This window comes from Falco rusticolus, chromosome 3, assembly GCF_015220075.1.
Source record: "Falco rusticolus isolate bFalRus1 chromosome 3, bFalRus1.pri, whole genome shotgun sequence".
Lineage (NCBI taxonomy): Eukaryota > Metazoa > Chordata > Aves > Falconiformes > Falconidae > Falco > Falco rusticolus.
In genome coordinates this window covers 69,785,409-69,804,213 of record NC_051189.1, presented here as the reverse complement: position 1 = coordinate 69,804,213, position 18,805 = coordinate 69,785,409, and the positions used below count along the sequence as shown (strand labels likewise).

General features: G+C 43.4%; 1 protein-coding gene across 4 annotated transcripts in view; it reads right to left on the bottom strand.

Moving 5' to 3' along the window:
- The window catches only part of CARMIL1 (capping protein regulator and myosin 1 linker 1), a 238,573-nt gene that overhangs the window by 39,363 nt on the left and 180,405 nt on the right, over positions 1-18,805 (bottom strand). For 3 of the 4 annotated variants that reach the window (XM_037379588.1, XM_037379590.1, XM_037379592.1), the window contains 4 exons: positions 17,963-18,395; positions 12,681-12,759; positions 9,637-9,870; positions 6,806-6,940 (listed from right to left, as the gene is read on the bottom strand). In XM_037379588.1, the coding sequence (XP_037235485.1) occupies positions 6,806-6,940; positions 9,637-9,870; positions 12,681-12,759; positions 17,963-18,395 (881 nt within the window). Of the gene's footprint in view, positions 1-3,010; positions 3,158-6,805; positions 6,941-9,636; positions 9,871-12,680; positions 12,760-17,962; positions 18,396-18,805 lie in introns of all 4 variants that reach the window. The other variant, XM_037379589.1, reaches the window with a different exon arrangement.

The window sequence follows — 18,805 nt, the reverse complement described above, 5'->3', positions numbered from 1 at the left end:
GCTTTATTCCACTGTTGGCTGGCAAGCAGGCAAACTTGAAATATGAAGCTCAGTACTTCACTGTGACATGGATAAACACTACAGTTAGAAATGGCCTGGAGACTTTCTTCTGATCACACCACTTCAAAACCAGAACAGCATTCTTTTTTCCAGCTGGGCTGGATCTCAGACAGTGCATTCCTGACTGCTCAGGTGGATATCCTCGCTGAGCACCCCTCAGAGCAGCAGCACATGTCCCAGGCAGGCCTGTCTCCCTGGTAGGACACATCTGTATTCTCCCTTTTGACTCAGCAGCCTTAATCAGGACAGATGTTCACCTTGGCACCCAAATTACCTGAGCTGCTGCTCCATGCCCAACAGCACTGCCAGGCCCCAATGCCCTCCCTCTTCCCTGATGGGGGACAGCCCCGGGGCTCTGAGCCCAACCTGCATCTCTTCCAGCCGAGACTACGGGCTCGGCACCTTGCTGTGCTTGGCAGTACAGAAAGCAGGAGGACGTACCCACTTCCCATGATCTAAATGCAAACTGCTCATTTTGTTTGACCAGCACTCTTAAACAATCTCGGTAAGGCCAAGGTTTTCCCCAAACCTACAAGTTTTCAAGTAAATTGGAAAGAAGGTTGTAAAAGCTTGTTAAAATTTCTGATCTAATCAGTGGTCTAACATTGCTATGGTAACAAAAGAGAGGAGTTATACACTTCAGTGGGGGTGATTGGTAGCTTTAGAAATCTCATACTTCCAAGTAAAATGAACCTTTAAACACAGTGGCCCTTAAATGTGACTTCATTGCAAGCCATCTCATTTCACCCCCACAAAATTAAATGTTACAGTTACGAGACCCTGTTTCAGATAAGGATGTCTGGCTTTGGTTTGCACTGATCCTTGCGCCTGTTCACATTTGTGCTTTTTAATACAAATTTTTTAACCTCTTTAACAAGGCACCAGCAGCTGCAGTGGCCATGAAACAACACCTCTCCTTCCCTGCACTCACCTACAGCCCACACCGCTGCACGGGACAGCCTGCCCCGACACCATCGCTCACCTACAGCCCACACCGCTGCACGGGACAGCCTGCCCCAACACCAACGTGTGGCTCCAGCTGCAGCAGGAGCAGACACACAGCAGGCTGCTGCTGACGCATATTCGTGGCCATTTCAAATTGTGCCAGGCTGGTTAGGGTCTTCCAGGCATGTGAAAAATGCAGAGAGGAATCCCGAGGGAGCCAGTGCTGCCAAGCTGCTGGGGCAGCCTCAGCAGGGATGCTCCCTGTACCCCTGGGGGGCCAGCATGACCCCCTGCAGTGCTGGTGCATGCCAACAGGCCATAAAACTGGGGTCAGAAAGCTCTAGCCCGTTTTTGTTTGGTGCAGACATTGTCCAGTCCTGGATCTCTGCCGTGATGAAAGCGGAACAGACACATCCAGCACATGTCTTGTAGAGACCCACCTCCGCACACCTGGCACATTTGCTACCCAAATAGTTCTCCTGAGCCCCAAATACCTGTTTCCTTATTTGTGCTAGCCAAAATATGGGAGAAAATGAAAGGCAGCAGCTACATGCTGCTTGTGTTCTTATCCCGGCTTTCTGAGTCGGGAAAGAAGTGGAAAGGATTTTGAGAAAGGTTTTTAAAGCTATTTAATAGAACTGGAGAGGATTAAGACACCTAAATTATGTAAAAAAAAAGTAGGCATTTCCACCTTCCCAAACATCACCGGATTCTCAAAGAAACTGGTGTCTGGAAATTTTTGAATCATTCTCGATTCTTGCAATTCCCAGTAATTACATGGCCTTTGTTTGGCCTTCATTCACTCTTCAACCAAAACCTGGAACACAATCTGCAGCAGCCATTTTAGTTTATGGCCTGATAAATCAAGACAGGTGGTTTCCCCCCAGAATGCCTCAGAAATGTATCAGGCATTCAAGTCCACATACTACAAGCAGGCGTCTGCCACAAGAGCTTACCCTTGCCCCGAAGAAACCACACACAGGTGACCCTGCATTGATCTGCAGCAGCATCTCAGCTTCTGAAACTCACTTTATCAGAGAGGTAGCTTAAAACAAACTAAAATATAATAATTTGATTATGATGGGGAGGAGAGATTCCAAGTTTGGGTGGGCTAGGTTTGATTCTACAGTATGAAAAGGGAATCAGTTTATACATTTTGGGCTAAGGATGTTACAAAAAGGATACACGATATCTTATAAATAGAAAAACCGTGGGTAAACGTAATTGCGTAAGATGTTCAAATACCTCATTAAAATACTTCAGAAAAAAAAGTCATATGTTGAATCATTGTTTAACCAAAGGACTTAAGAGGCAAAGAGAAGCGCGTAAACATGTACCATTTGAGAACGGGAGCTTTTATATTTTAACAACACATTGATCAACCAACCATTTTTATAGCCTACTGAATGAGATCACTGCAAGTCAAAGCTGCTCCCCAGGAAGTGCAGCTTAACCATGCATCAGAGTGCTGGGTTTGGGTTCTTTTGCTGTTTGTTTATGCAGCTGAAAATCCAAGTACTGTTTAAAAAGAATCTGATTTACCCAGTTCTCAAATGGTTTTGCGATTGATGTACTGAAACTGGCACTAACAATATTCAGGCCGAAACATATTTTAACATACTTCAGCGCACACACCTTAAAAAGGAAAGGTATGTAAACACACAAAGCAGCGGATAGCCTGCCTCTGGTGTACATACACAGCAGTGTGCCAGCGTCACTGCAACGGACAACCGTGGTTTGTAATGAGCCCTCTTCTGCAGAGGGGCTGCAGGTGCTATATGGTACTGAGCACTGGGGTTACCGGTGTTGCCACGAAAAAAATGCACACATATTCCTTATCTGGAAATTTTTCACACCATGTAGTTCCCATGGGGACAGAAAGATGATTAGCATCCCGTGAGGTTTTACCCACACCCTTTCGTGGCTTCTTTGCTATTACTGTTTCTTAACGACTGTTAGTGCCAGTTATCAAGGACCGTCGCAATGAAAAACTAAAACTTCTAACCAGAAGTTGGCTGTGCCTTCCTCTGCCCAAGCACATTTGCTTCTTCTTCTGCACTGGTAGAATACTGCCCCGAAGTGGTTTTCACGCTGCCAGATGGCTTGGCACAGTCATGAGCTGTATCTCTTTTTTGACAATCTCCTGTTTGCTCTAGCAGGAAAAAGGATTCATTTATACCCCCAAGCTGTTCTGTAGGAGCACGTTCAGAAAGCAATACAAATATTTGCACTTATCCATCCCATTTAATCAATTGTTCAAAGAATAGTAATCAATATGCCAGATGCTTGCTTAAATTTAGTCCCGGTATTTGCATACATTGGTAGCCACAGCCCGATCTTACAGGTACACTGTGTAGAGAGAGGCATATTTTGAGATTGTCCCACAAAGTACAGTTAAACTCATTAACGTAAAGCAATTTTATAATCAAACATCTAATTTGCAGTTCTCTTTTGCAGGAGATATAATTTGGTTTACTAACTTAGGCAGATTTGTAGTGATTTACCAGTTGCAGAAATAAATTGAGCATGCTAGCCTGAAAGGCGGCAGAGAGCAAGGACAGAGGAATGACTGAGGAAGCAGAGCAGTGATAAAGAAAAAGGAAAACCTGAAGAAGAACAAACAAAAGAAATAGAATTTACTCTTTCCCAAACAATTTTATGCAAAACGTAACAGCTCCATAGGACCTGGAAACCCTATTTTAGCCTTTCTGAACTATTATTGATAAAATTCATACAGTGCGAGGTAGCAGCAACTAGAAAACCAAGTGTTTGGCCAAGTTGCCTGTCGGGGTGTGTCTAAGGGATCAAGGAGTGTGGAAAGCACAGTGTCTGTCCCCTTTGGGGTAAGGATTTGCAAACAGCAAACAAATTTTAAAAATAAAGTGATTGTTCCTCTTCTGATGTGACAACCACAAACCACAAACCCTTGTCAATTCTCTGCTGTGTGAGAGATTGTTGTAACACAGAAGGATTGTAGTTACGATCCCGTATTCCCTGCTTCTCCAGTATGTCTCCTCTTATGACAGGAAGATGGAGAAGGCATATAGCACAGAAACGGTGACGTTAACCTCACATTAAAATGCACCTACAACAAGTCCCATTACGTTGTTTCCCTAGTTATGTAGTAACAAGTCCCCTCTTGCAGTCTGGTGAAAAGCTGGTGAGAAAAAAAGGACTCTAGCGCATGCAGTTATTAGACAGCAGCTGAGAGTCTGTTGTGGCAAGAGCCTTTGACTGCAACCATTCTCAGCATGATGGCACCAGCGTAACGAGTCTGATCGCCAAGCTGTAGCCCACTTCACCTGTCTCAACACAGGCTCCGACGGGACTAAAGGCAGGAGAATAAACAGGCTCCGTTCTGCCTTGCAGCCCTTGTAATGCCACAGCCACCGCGAGGCACTTCAAGACACCTTGCCATCTTTTCCGCACCCTGGGCCACAGACTGCAGCAGCTTTTGGCAGCACGGACCATTGAACCTTCAGCCCTTTCCAACACTGGAGAGGTCCTTGGGTGTGTTGTGTCCTGCTAGCTCTACACAGTTCAGTGAGATTGTGGTGATTTTGCTGGGCTACCTTTACCACACAAGAGCAGCCCACTTACTGCAATGTTAAACCCTACAGGCTGGTCTGAAGGGACCAGGGGTGGAGATTGTAATGGATACACCTTTGAATTGTTGTAACCACAACCTGAGTTGTGTATTATAGGAATTACTACAGCAGGAACCACCTGAACCAACAGAGGACAAGCCTTAAAAAGAGAAGTGCAAGTGCAGCAGTGACCCAACCTGAGCTGGCTTTGGTGCCCAATAACCCCGTGCAACGCACAGCCCTCTCCTCTCCTGAGTGACCACCAGAACAGATGGAGCCCAAAGTCACGAACTTTGTCATTTCATGGACAATGAACTGAATGGACATTTTGTGGACGTTTTCTAGACCTTTTTAAAGGGGTGGTCCATAGACTAGGGGAATGATATCTGTGTATTATATTAAAGGATGGGAAGGGTGGTGGAATGAAGTTGTACTGGAAAGAGTGGCATGATATAAATGGTATGGAATAAGGGGTGGGTACTGTCCTGGTTTCAGCTCGGATAGAGTTAATTTTCTTCTCAGTAGCTGGTGCCTCACTGTGTTTTGATAGCACACTGATGTTTTTTAGTTGTTGCTGGGTGATGTTTACACCAAGTCAAGGACTTTTCAGTTTCTCAGGCCCTGCCAGTGAGAGGGCTGGAGGGGCACGGGAAGCTGGGAGGGGGCACAGCCAGGACAGGTGACCTGAACCAGCCAAAGGGATATTCCATACCATATGACGTCATGCTGAGTATATAAACTGGGGGAGGAAGAAGGAAGGGGGGGGACATTCGGAGTGATGGTGCTTGTCTTCCCAAGTAACCATTATGCACGACACAGCCCTGCTTTCCTGGAGATGGCTGAACACCTGCCTGCCAAAGGGAAGTGAAGTGGTGGATGAATTCCTTGTTTTGCTTTGCTTGCATGCATGGGTTTTGCTTTGCCTATTAAACTGCCTTTATCTCAACCCACAAGTCTCCTCATTTTTACTTTTCCAATTCTCATCCCCATCCTGACACGAGGGCAGTGAGTGAGCGGCTGCATGGGGCTTAGTTGCCGGCCAGGGTTAAACCATGACAGTCATCACACAGGTGGCTGAAGCAAGAGTCAAAACCTGTAGACAAATACCCCACATGTGCTACCAAATGGTAGCCACCACAGCAACAATTTTCTGAACAGAGCAATACCCAGATTGTGAGGCAAGTTGTTTCTTAAAATGAAATGGTAGTTTTCGGAGAGAAAGGGAGAAGCTTCTCAAAATATATCTCTGGAACATCCTGCTTTGGGGATGGCTTTGCCCCTCCTCTCATCTAAAGGGTAATGGTGGGCTGGGCAGCACAGCTCCTCAGTCTTCATAACCCAGTGTCACGTATCTGCCTTGACTGGTCTGCCTCCATCCTACACCATGAGAAACTGCTGGCAGAGTGCAAAAGAGTAGCCCTTTGCCTCACAGCTTAAGGCATGGCAATGACCTCAGACATCTTTCTTGAGGACAGTCCCAGGAAGGAAGAGGTCTCACCCCCAGATTTCAAACACTGTCATTTGTGCCAGCTAATGCCATGCTGAACAACATTTCTGCAGCTACTTTTCCACGTAACCTACGCTATCAGAGAAAGCCTGAGCTCTTCAAAGAGCCAGCTGTGGGCAAGGAAACACATCAGCATAAGGAGAAATGCAGCACACATGTGGAAATCAGCAAAGCCAAGGCAGCAGCCTACTGTTGTAGGTAAAAGGTACTCAGCCCTGCCCTAGCACACAGAGACTCACTGCCCAAGGAGGAGGTGAATTCAGTCACATGCACTGACCCCACAGAACAGAGGAGCACAAACAGAGCAACAGGCTGGCTGCAAGGAACAAAGTCGTGGCTGCCCCCCTGGAAAGGTGCAGAACCACAGAGCTGCACTTCACATTACTGTGTGACCAATAGCAGTCAGCATCTTCAGACCAAACTAAACCATAATATACACAGCACAAGCATCCCTTAATTTTTCAGCTATATTATTAATACCAAGGGATTAATCTTTCACTTGGTTTGACCAAAGGAAGAAAATATAGAGCACCAATCCATGGGTAGAGGAGATGAGGAACAGGTGAACAGATACACTTTCCTTGCTCTTTTTTCCTCCAAATGAATAACCTTCTTCCCTTTCAAATGAAAACAAATCAGGAGACAACGACACATTGAATTCTAGAAGACAAGCACGCTAGGACAACAGTTATACCAACATTCCTACCTTCTTGAGGAAATGGTCTGACTGAGGGGCTGCTCTGACCATCCTTTTCTTTATCAGAAGGAACTTTCTTCAGCACAGGTGGAAGCAGGGCAACTTTTGGGGAACTGGGGCCGGAGGGAGACTCCGGAGCATCCTCTGTAGAGTACCATGAACGAAAGGGTGAGAAGTTACATTTGCTTTGTAGCTCATAGAAATGGTGCTGTTATGATGGGCCAAACCTCAACACAATACACAAACAAGAAACAACTAGAATCTGTGTCAGAAAAAGGAGGATTCAGGAATTTACATTATGTCAAGAGAAGGCATGATGGCCCTCAGTCCAGGTGAATAGCCGAAGCAAAGATCTCAATTTCAGCATTTTTAATGTGTACTGTTATTGTAGCACAAAAGGGACCAACTGAATTTCCTGCAAGACGTAAGTATGCAATTTGTAAAGAACCACTGAAAATTATTTTGGATGGATTTTTGGAAATACTTGTTCTATTTATATTTTTGTTTTCCCAAAACATAACGAACTGATCAATTTAGATAGATGTCCTGTTTACAGTTATAAGGCATAGAAGTGAACCAGGGAAACAAATTCCATCAATAGTGTACAGAACTCCGTACTTCCAGGAATAAATTGCCAGTACATAACATGATAGCATCTGCAAAGATTTTTTAAATAATAATTAAAAAAAATCTAGTCCTCTAGACTGTAAAGAAATCTGGAACTTAAATGCAAATCCATACTTCAAACCATCTGGATATCTTGTTTCTAAAAGGCTGGATGTGTTATGTATGGCGAGCTGACTACCACCTTTACAGTCCTTACAGGACGACCTTTTCAGTCTTACACCAGACAGCCTTTCTATGGACAGTAGGGGAAGTACAGCTACAATGGATTACTTAAACTGCGTGTATGCTTGCTTCCCAAGGAGTAAACAGTTGCATATGTATGCAACAGAGGAACTAGGAATAGACATTAGCACTGATAGAAGCAAAAAGGAATTCAGAGTATCACCTGTATTGTCTATTTGTACAATAAGTTAATTCAGTAGCATATTGGAAATGAATAGGAATTTAGCTCGCTGTTAAGGAGTCACCACAAAGGAGTCAATCTTTTTACTTTCAGCACAGGAAAGTGATGACCTTCCAAATGCAACTCGATCTGAACAGATACACCAATTCCTGGACCTTCTCCATGCTTTGGATGTGCCTGTGAAGCCAGATGCTTTGGGAAGTTTGGTATCAACATACGGATGAGCACAGTGCCTGACCAACACAGCTATATTTTTCTGAACTAAAACTGTTACGTGGTTTACTGAGGAACCACTTTCAGTCTTCGATAATTTGTGGACATCCAAGCTACGCTCATTTGCTGACAGATTACTTAGCAAAAATTTGCTACCATTAGTTTGGCCCCACTGCTGGGAACAACGATGGGAGCAAAAGCATAAATAGGATTATTGCTTGGCTTCTCCATCACGTCGTCTGGCCGTACTTAGCCAGCAGGTCACTACAAGTACTAAGATAGAAGTTAGACTGCAACAGAGATGGTGCTGCTTTTACTGCCACCCGAGGAGCTGGCCTATTATGAGTAAATATTAATCACTCTCCGCGTTAAGCCCACAGTATGCTCTCTCCGCAGGAACTAAGAGCTTGCCGAAACAGCCCAGGTCTTTCTGATACCTAAGATTTTAGATAACACACTGCCTATTTTACAGATTAAGCCTCACCAAATAAGCTATACTTTCCTATTGTATTCATCTTTGTGAGCATCTTACCCAACACCTCTCACTGTTATGAACAGTTCTAAAACTGACAATAAAATAAATTTAAAGCCATCTAAAACCTGAGGGTGATTCTGTGTTTGAACAACATCCTACCCACTGGAGTGCAGAGACCACGTGATGCTCAGGTTGCACATCAAAGGCAGGGAGGAGGCTGTAATCTCCCTCTGCCCTCTCATCCTCACCAGAAACATCTTTTTACGGTCAACAGCAAGCACGGGAAAAGCCTAGATGTCTGCAAGCTCTTATAGATGGCCTGCTCGCATTTTTCAGTCCTAAGCAATTAATAAGCTGTATTTCCCATAACTACCGGGGAGGCAGTAACCAGCATTTAATTCCCCTCAGCTGCAGTGGCTGTACTTTGAGAAGAGGGGGTTGTGACACTGCCTATTAAATAGCAGACAGATGAATGTATGCGAGATAGGCTGAAATATTTCCTCACTCTTGGAAACCTTGAGATAACATCTGGGCAGGAGGTTAGGACAAAACAGAAGTTAATAGTCATTCAACTGGCAGTCTTGCAGTTTATAAAAGCACATTTACCATTATTTCCAGTGAAAAGCAATAAGGAAAGAAACAAAGGCAAAACAAGGGAAAAGAAGAGTAAGAGACAGTCGGTTTGTGCAAGCTATTAAGAACAACAGGCATTTGCTTGAGGGGCTTAGAGCAGCCTGCCAGAAAACTCCAAGGACTTAAGTATTTAGAGCCAGGTGTTTAGAGAACATATTTTCATCAGTGCTACTACAACAGGGTTTTGATGCTGAAGTAGCTATCTATGCTCTCGTCTTTCGTGAAAGCAGGCTAACCCAAAACAGCTCTGCTGCTATTGTTTCTCCTCAGGTAGATCACAGACTAAACCATTTTAGTAAGTTTATTTGAATTAGGCTGAAGGGAGGTGGAAAAGAAGGATGCAAGTCAAGAGCAAGTGACTGAAGAACGTGTCCCTCTATATTTAAGTTCTGTCCAGGATGTGGCCATGGGTGTCTCCTCCATAGCCCACACAAACAACACTCAGAAGTACCCAGCTGGGGATAACAAATGCCCAGAAGAGCTCCTCACCAGTACGAGAGGCAGAGCGTGGTTTCTGTGGCACTGTGGGTCGTCCCGCTAGGTTGGGCTTTGTTGACTGCAGTGGGGGTTTTGGGCTGGTCGGTGTATTGGAAGAACTTCTTGCCTTTACACCAGCTTCTGCCTTTGGTTCAGCTTTTGAATTTTTTTCTGATGATGCTGAGATGGAGTCACCTTTATTCGAGGCAAACCGACTCTCTGGAAGGGTCTGCTGCAGCTTAGGCACTAAAATAAATAGACACATAAAATAAAGTCTCCTGCAACACAGAAGGCTCCGTGCACAGGTATGCTTGCGTGGGAAGTACCATATAGCTCACATATCACTGCTGCACTGCTGTGTGAGTGTGTAAGAGGACCCCTAATATTTCAGTCAAAAAACTCACTGCAAGAAAAGCATCTAAAACGGCTAGTTCTTACACATGCTAAGCTTAATAATGCCTCAGAGGTGATGGCATCTCCCCCTTTTTGATATATTTGGGGTAACGGCTGGCTGGACCTTACTCTTCCTTCAGATTTCTGGGAACAGATGGCACAGCCTACCTGCTGAGAAAGCAGCAATGGATTAGTGGGTAATGCAGCCTTTGGCTGTTTTATGCCTCTACAGACAAAACGCTGGGTGTCCAAGATCAACAGAGAAATCCTGGCCCAGAAAATAAATCCCAAATGTGTGATCAGCAGGCTACATCTTTTTATTTGTTGCTTTTAGCAAGCTCTGGAGGAGATTCTGAAACTTAGCCAAGATCAAAGTATTCCTTATATAATACTTTGACTTATCTAGTTACACTGTATATGGATTACAGTTTCCACACATTAGCAAGTTTATCAACATATTGTTTATCCTAAAATAAGACCGAAGTATTTACAGATAAAGCTACACTGACTACCAAGCAACAAATCAGTCCTATCTAGCTGTGCAAGTTGGTAGAAAGCCTGCTGGACGGTAGGTTGCAAACAAGCAAAATGTTTGCCCTACTTTCCTACTCTGCAGCTTTCAGAAGGCTGAAGGCTTGTGAAGGCTGTGCAGCAGGTATAACAATAATCTTGGAACTTGTATGTTAACTTGGGACTTTCACAAGTACAGACTAACTGAAATGCAGACTGGTAACCTGGTCTTGGCAAAGCCAAATATGTGCTCACAGATGCTGACTTGACCTACCTACCTGCTACTCCCATTCAGAAATCCTACTCATTACAAAAGTGCTGAGCACAAACGTTTTGATGGCAGTGGGAGGGAGGGGAGTGTTGATATAGTTTGTTGCAAGCCAGTCTCCAATACTTCTTTCCAGCTTATGTAGCTCTTTTTCAGCCGAGCTGGAGCTAAACCCTGGCAAACTAGAGAGTTGTGTGGCACATACATATTTGTGTGAGAGCGTGACAGGGAGAGTTTGTGTCTGCATGCATGCAATAGACTTTCATGCTGCAAGCAAAACAGCAGGACACCTTCTACACTTGTGCGTGTGTGCATACAAAAAAGCAGGCAACACCCAGGCATGAACAAAAAAACCTCTTACTCTCTTTCTGCATCATTACCTATAGTTTTCCTATAGCAACATCCAGCAATTTTCCATGAACTCTCTTTCTTGCCTTCCTAACCTCAGGCCTGCTAATATTATTAGAACTCAGTACGTTAAAATAAATTAACCCAAAACAAAGATAAACCGTAGTTGCAACAGTGAAGAGCAGCCTTGGGGAGCTCTCAGGCAAGAGTGGTAAAGACAGAACTAACAGCTGGAGGCCAAAAGGAAGGGGCATGCACAGTGCAGTGAGGTGGGGATGAAACGTGTCTATACAGAGACAAGTACCAGAGAAAAACCGGGGCCAGACACCCCCAGCTATTTTAATGGCCCAATAAATGACTATTCTTGCTCCTCTGACTTCAGTTTGATTATATCGGAAGTGACATGTAGTACACAAGGTCCTCCTCAAAAGAGAAACAGGCTTTAGAAGTGCTGATTTACGGAGTTCAGCATGCTCTGAATATACCGTCTTAAAACTAGCTTTAGAAAGGTAGAAAACCTCAAAATCTGTTTCTTAAGCGCTCAACCAAGATGGCCACATTTGGATTTTCATTTCAGCCTGTTTTTTCAGCCTTGCTTCTGGATGCTTTGGCAATCCTATGTGCCGTGCTTGCAGGATACCTACCACCACCGTTGAAAAATCAGACCCGGATTTCCTACTTCAGCCCACTCTTTTCAGTCCAGCAAATGTGGTACACACAAACCGCCAGAGCTGACCCCCTTTTGAGCACTTCACTGGCCACGTCTAAAAGTGTGCAGAGACCAGAATTTCACCTTCTCCTGAGATGGCGGCATAGTAGGCACTGCTAAGTAAGGGCCCAGGACTACAGCTTGACAAGGGCACAGCAGGACTAGGTGCAGAGGGGACTGGTGCTGTAGGTGCTGCAGGTGCTGCAAGGCTGGACTCCACTTTGTGCATGATGGAGAGTTGTTTTGTGCACGTGTGCAGTGACCAGAGGCCGCCACTGCTTTGCAGACAGGCCTGGCTTCAGTCAAGCCGGGTAAACCCTGCGAAGAGCCAGCTGCCACTGCCTACCAGATTTCTCCTTTAACAGCTGCAAGCCAGGACTACTCAAGCTGGTTCATGCACACACTACTGTACACCTTGCAAACTGGTCACATTTAGGTCATCAGATACATTCAGGAGTGTCGCTTCTTTGTGTGCAGACATTTTTGCTAGCTCCTGGGTTCAGCTTCAGTTTTGCTGATCCCATTACAAATCAGCATCCTTTTGAAGGTGCCCCCAGGCACACGCACCAAGTACTTTCCTTTCTGTGCAAAGTGGAACACAAGAGGAAAACCTGAGCTGTCAACTCAGCCCTAAAGCTGTCTTCATGAGAAGTGCTGTCCAAGACAGTACAAAAAAGTGAGTTTGTTTCTAATCCTTTTCACATAGCATAAGCTTATATTTTGCTCAGGTAATTGTAGGCATACAATCTGGAGAAAGAAGTGAGATTTTTGAGTTTAGGCATTTTGCATTTTCTGGAAAGAGTTTAAACCAGGAAACTCAAACTGTACCTGTACCACTTCCATCCAGTCGTTCTGAGCTTGTTGTTGTGTCAAAAGACTCTCTGGGAGTTGTGTCATTCCCAAGTTTCTGAAAGAGTGAGAAAAGCTTTCATATTAATAATATAACTGTAATTAATACAACTCCGTGGTTCTGTTAGGAAAAAAAAAAGCTCTAATCTGGAAGCTATAAGGCAGGGAAAGCAGTGATAGCAATAGAACGGTGGATTCTCTCTCCTTGTTTCTATTTCAGGTCTTGGAGATCTAAGCAGGAAGAAAACAATGTCAATTTGTAACTAATACTTCCCCATGTCTAGCAAAGCTGCAATGATACCCTGCTGCCTAAGCGACAGGTCTCCTAAGGTGCAGGAGTTGAAACTGAAGGTGCTAGTTGGAAACAGCCTTTTCTCCAAAGACAGCTCCATGTTTAAAAATTCCTTGTTTAGGTTTAAAATAAAGTCTTTTTCTGAAGATCTAGATTTTGAATATGACTGCTGAATAGATCTCATGCTCTTCCACATACAAGAATAACTTCTTATTTTAAATAAACCTGCAACTACAGAAGTACCAGCCCTCACATTATTTACAAGACTGCTCTAAAAACAAACAGACCTTACTTACTGAAAGATATTTAAAGCTACACGTCACAAGCACTGCTGGATGCTCAGCACCTCTAAAGCGGGCTTCTTGTTTATATGCTGATATTCTGGGTAAGCCTTCTATTCTCAAAAATAGATTTCCTAACATCCTGGCCTCAAAAGAAAAGGTGCAAAACCTTTTTTTATCGCAGCTGTAGCCTCTGTGAGCTTGAAACCTGTGTAGTCACCAGAAGCTTAGACGTGCAATCAATGTGCTTGTAAAAGAACCAGCCTCCTTCTACTGTCTTACCTGTTACCAAAGCTTAAGCAGAATGATAAACCTGGGGACAGAGGAAGCGCATAGAACTAAGTGCAGGATATATTATGACAGAAAGCCTTCTAAAGATAAAGCTAAGCAAAAAAGTGAGATTTTTTTGAAACTAAAAAAGTGGGGATGGACTTTCGCAGGCAGCTTTAATCTTGATTTGCTATTTCAAGGCAGTTAGTGTGGCAAACGACTTAAAACAAATGATTTGTGCTGATGACCATTGCATTTGGTTATATACCCATGCATAAATCACGTGGCCACGTTCAGGACACTGCTACTACTGCTCCAACACCAAACTGGCATGACTTGCTCTGGGATCTGACTGTCCCGTAGCATTCAGAAACCTTCACCATGTGCCATGCAGTGTACGTCAAACATGGTCACTGTCCTTTGGAGCTTACAATCTGAAAGACTGCTAGGCGTACCACATAGATAAAAATTGGGCAACAAGAATGTAGGAAGGAAGAGAATGGTTTCAAGTAGCAGTAGCACATACTACTTATAGAAAAATTGGCAGATTTAGAGTGAAAATTCTATTTTAAATATAAACATAACAAACAATCTCTAAATATCCACACTGACCACGTATTTTTCCCCTGTGGTGGTAATTCAGCACAAGCATTTCAAAAGCAGATTTTGAGAGGCAACGCAGAAAAGAGTGTGGTTGGCCGTAGAGATTTACCGATACCTCCATTTTGCTCATGTAATCTCCCAGATTCTAAAACAAAGCCTCTCTTCGATACAACAAAGAAAAGGACGGAGATGCCGTGCCTGCCATTCCTGTGTAAGACCTGGCAAGGTAACGCTACCTTCTGACCTCTCCGCTAAGTACAGGTGCATGCTTTAAATGGCACACTGCATTAAGGAGAACGCTATTGAGAATCGTCATTAAGCTTCCCGTACTGTAAAACTACCCTGATAGAGACTATACACTCCAAGGGATTCTATTTCTACAGGTTTTAAGTATAAAATCATCTGTATGTTAAAAATGATGTGTAAGCCAAACAATGAAGTCTTCTGGCCAGAAGCATTCTAGAAATGCTATGCCTTGTAGGGCCAGGATGGGAAGCTACGGTGCCCGTATGGACAAAACAAAGTGCCCTCCAAAGCTAGGAGGAACATTATGCTTTGCACCACTGGGTGAAAACCCAGTTTTTATTCCCATCTGCTCACTGTCATTGATAGTTTGTCTGAATTCTCACCTTTCTACCTCCTAAAGTCGCATGTTTCTTTGCAAGGCTGTCTTGGCTATGTATTTTTGAAAGTAAAACCACTCCCCACTTACTGGATTTTTCTTCCATACCATGGAAAAACAACTTTTGAGAACTGAATTTGCACCAATTTCTTCACGGAATGTGAATTCTCGTGAATTTTCACTGAAACACTCATTTTCCTATGTAAATATTGAAGATACATGCACAACAGTTAGCTACAGTAAATACTTTACAGCTGTATGACAATATGAAAACTAATTTCGCCATAACTCCTCCTTCCCTTGCTAGTTATGGGACTCCTGGGGAAATATGACCTCATGTACACAGACAAGGACAAAAGCCAATGCTGGCATCTATTGATATAGTACTTACAAATGTAATTAGGATATTAGCACGTTTGGCTACCTACTGTACACATATTAGAAACTGCTTATGGTCCCGAGACAACACAAAACACTTGCTGCAAAAATTTACGCTGAGAAGCTGACAATCATGTCAGATAAATGCAGGTGGATTTATCATGTAGACCAGGCTCTACTTTTAATAGGAATTCACGCAAAGTTGGGAAATACTGCAGGAGCTGGGTGCTTTCGAGAGTAAATAAAGAGATCAGAGATGATCTTGGTCCGCTCACAGGTCTTGCTCGAGGTATTTAAAAATTGAGTCTGTAAACACTAGATGGAGCCAAACGATCTTTCCATGTACACCTAGAGGCAACACTAATCTGCAAATACTCTACCATTAATGCCAACTCACACGTATTCTAAGCAAAAGAAAACAAAAAAGCATTTACCATCTTTCCATCTACTGTGCACCTGCTCATCACTTGTATCTGTAACAAGGCTGTGGTAGAGCATGAATGAAATAGTAAATTCCTTCTGGCTTTGTTTTCACGTAAAATAGCTCAGAATATAAGCAGCCATCTGTACCTTAAAGGAAAACACAATTTTCTATCATACTGAAATTCTGATAAATTTAAAGATTTTAGGGAAGTTGACATCATACCCAACCTAAACAATGTAAAAGCAGTGGGTTGCTGTCTTCTGAAGCTCAACCATCAGGACGCTGTATGATTCTCAGGAATATCATGAATAGAAGTCCAAACCTAAATTACTCAATATTGTGATGTTGGATGAAGGATGTGAAAAAATATTTTGAACAGTAGTTCAACTTTGTGTGGTCTGGGCAACAGTAAGAATGGATAACTCAGTGCCCTGCTGCATGCAGATTCCTGTTTCAATTAAGTTTTCTTGTCACTCTTTAAATAAGAAACAAACCCACCTATTTTTACATTCAGTAAATGGAAATTTTTACAAAATCTAATAAAAAATTAAGATCGACAACATTATTTTCTTGAAAATTAAACCTGAAAGAAGAGGGGTAACCTTTCCAACCAACCAAAAAGTAAAGGGTGGGAAAAAATGCCACTGGGAAAAGGTAACAACTTTTCTTTTTGATAGATGAACTTCAAGTTTTCAATCAATTCTTTGAAAGCTCATCAATAGAAGAGGACTTTACTCTCTCCACTTAAAAAAATTAAAAATTACGCATGCTAATATTCTACATCAGTCATCATTCCAGACCTGACTAACTTAAGATGACAAGTATTAAGAATCTGAAGAGCACCAAGCACACACAATTTATGCAGTTGTAAAAAATTTACATCATCTGGAGCAGTTTGGTATTTTATATTACAGACAGAGCATAACAGTCATTTAAAATCATATGGCATTTTAATTGATAAAGTGGTGGTTTAGAACTCAATGAAACTATTCATGGGCACTACTCAACACCAATGAGAAAGCTGGGAATTGGTTATTTCTTCAGAAAAATTGTTCTTATGCTGAGGATCCCTTCAATGAGCCATTGATTACTGTGTTGATTTGAATCTGCTTATTAAAAGACTCCAGCTGCAGGAATCGTTTGGACACCATGGCAAGCACTGTAAGACTATGACAAAAAGGTAAAAATGAACTTTGGGTGCCTTGCTTTGTCACAGCAAGCGATTCTAAACATATTAAAGGAAGGAAAACGCAGCAAAGCTTGCAGATGAGCTTTGTCATCAGGTAACACCTTCCAAATCACAGGGGAGGACAGTGGGGAATGGATGGTATCTGAATGCCCTGTGCCGTAAAGAGGGAGAGAGGAGTAAAAAAAGGCTGACCCTTTGGTAACTTTAGAACATGCCAACTGCAGCTGGGGGGCAGCAGGGGATGATAAGGGGGAAGTTCAATGGGAAACGGGCATCAGGCAAAATAGGTTGGCACATAATGCTTTGAAGCAACACAAAGATATTCCAGTCTGTGTGTTTGCAAAGCTGCAAAGTTCCTGCCCAGCATCAACACTTCACAGAGAAGAAAATTAGAGAGTGAAGGGAATCTGGACAAATATTTGGGAATAGATTAATTATTTTTTTTTTTATGTATGCTTATTTTCTTTGAGTGTTAGTATTTGAAATACAGAAATCAAAGGCTTAAAAATAATTAGGTGTGTACAAAAGGACATAAAAATAAAATGAGTGCAACAAGAAAAGTATAAGCTGAATAGTCAGAAAAAGTGCTTGGAAGCTAGATTTACTTCTCTGCAAGGAATATATGACTTTAAACATAGTATACCTCTCCATCTTTCTACACTACTTTCCGAAAGAGAAGTGTACAGACAGACAGCTACCCCTGTAGTTTACTCTGCCAAACACCTGAGGTACTGGTGTGCAGGGGGCACGCGGTGTGAAGTCTGTCCTAGCTTTATTTTTTCTAAAGCACACTTTCATTACACGTGAACAAACCTTACATCATATAAAATGGAGATATCCAAGCTGTGCTTACTAGTTGCCCCAAAATTTACTCTGTAATACATGCAAACTATTACGTGTCCTCTTCTGTGATGGCCTGACATTAAGCCCAAGAGCTGGTGTCACCTCTTCCACAAGAGAAGAAAAAGTGCAGGCTTAAGGTGCATCTCCTGTTCCAAGCCTAGTCCCTTGTCCGGGGTATTCATGTTCAACCACCACAGCAGAGAGAAATTCTCTTGCAGGAACACCATAAACCCTGGTGGAAAGCAGGACTGATGTGTCAAGCCCCAGCCACCAAGCCTGTAGACCCAACCCGCCCCCCCAGAGACACCTAGCTCTTGCTCTTTCTTTCAACAAGTCAAGAGAAATTAAATTGCCTTCACCTTCTGAGCGGAGGCTGCTCTCTTCTCCTGCTTGGCTTTCATTTCTGCGAGAAGTCCACTGCCCATCACCTGCACTCCATACCTCCGGCCTCCTTGTGGGCTTCCTTTGCTGTCACCCCTCTCAGATTTTGCTGCATCATCTGGCTGCACCTCTTCCAGTGAATCTGGTGTCTTTAATTCCTCAGATCGCTCTGTACCACCATTCTGCTCTGCAGGCTTTACCTCCTTCTTGCTTGTGTCCACAGCTGAACTTTTTGCAGCAACCTTGGGTGAGGAGGGCTCCTCTGCCACCAACACAGTCTGGGGACGCTCAGATTTGGAGCCCCTTGATTTAATTAAATTAAGGAAGCCACTCTTCCTGGAGTCCCTTTTCTTCTTCTCATCACCTGCTTCACTCGGCTCACAGCTGTCTGAACTTTTAGTTGATGGTCTCCTAATACAAAACACAGATATTTTAAACTCTTCTCCACTCCCCTCCTCTTTTAAATAGTACCAAATGACTTACCCTGGGCAAAGCCAACCTTTTGTATGATCCATATGACGCCCCCGGCCCAGTCATTAGCTGGTGTCTCTACATTAAAAACTGGTCAATTAATACTGATCATACTGTCTTGAGGATTTCTGTGCTGGCCTTGCATATGGTATAATGAAGAGAGGCAGCTGTTTCATCTGCACTGGGCTCCCAGCTGTTTCCGACACACCACACAGCTCTGTCCAAGCTGTCTATGCATGTATGTAATGGGTTTGCCTGGCTAGGTTTTGGTAGCGGGGGGCAACAGGGGTGGCTTTTGTGAGAAGATGCCAGAGGCTTCCCCATGTCCAACACAGTGAATACCAGCTGGC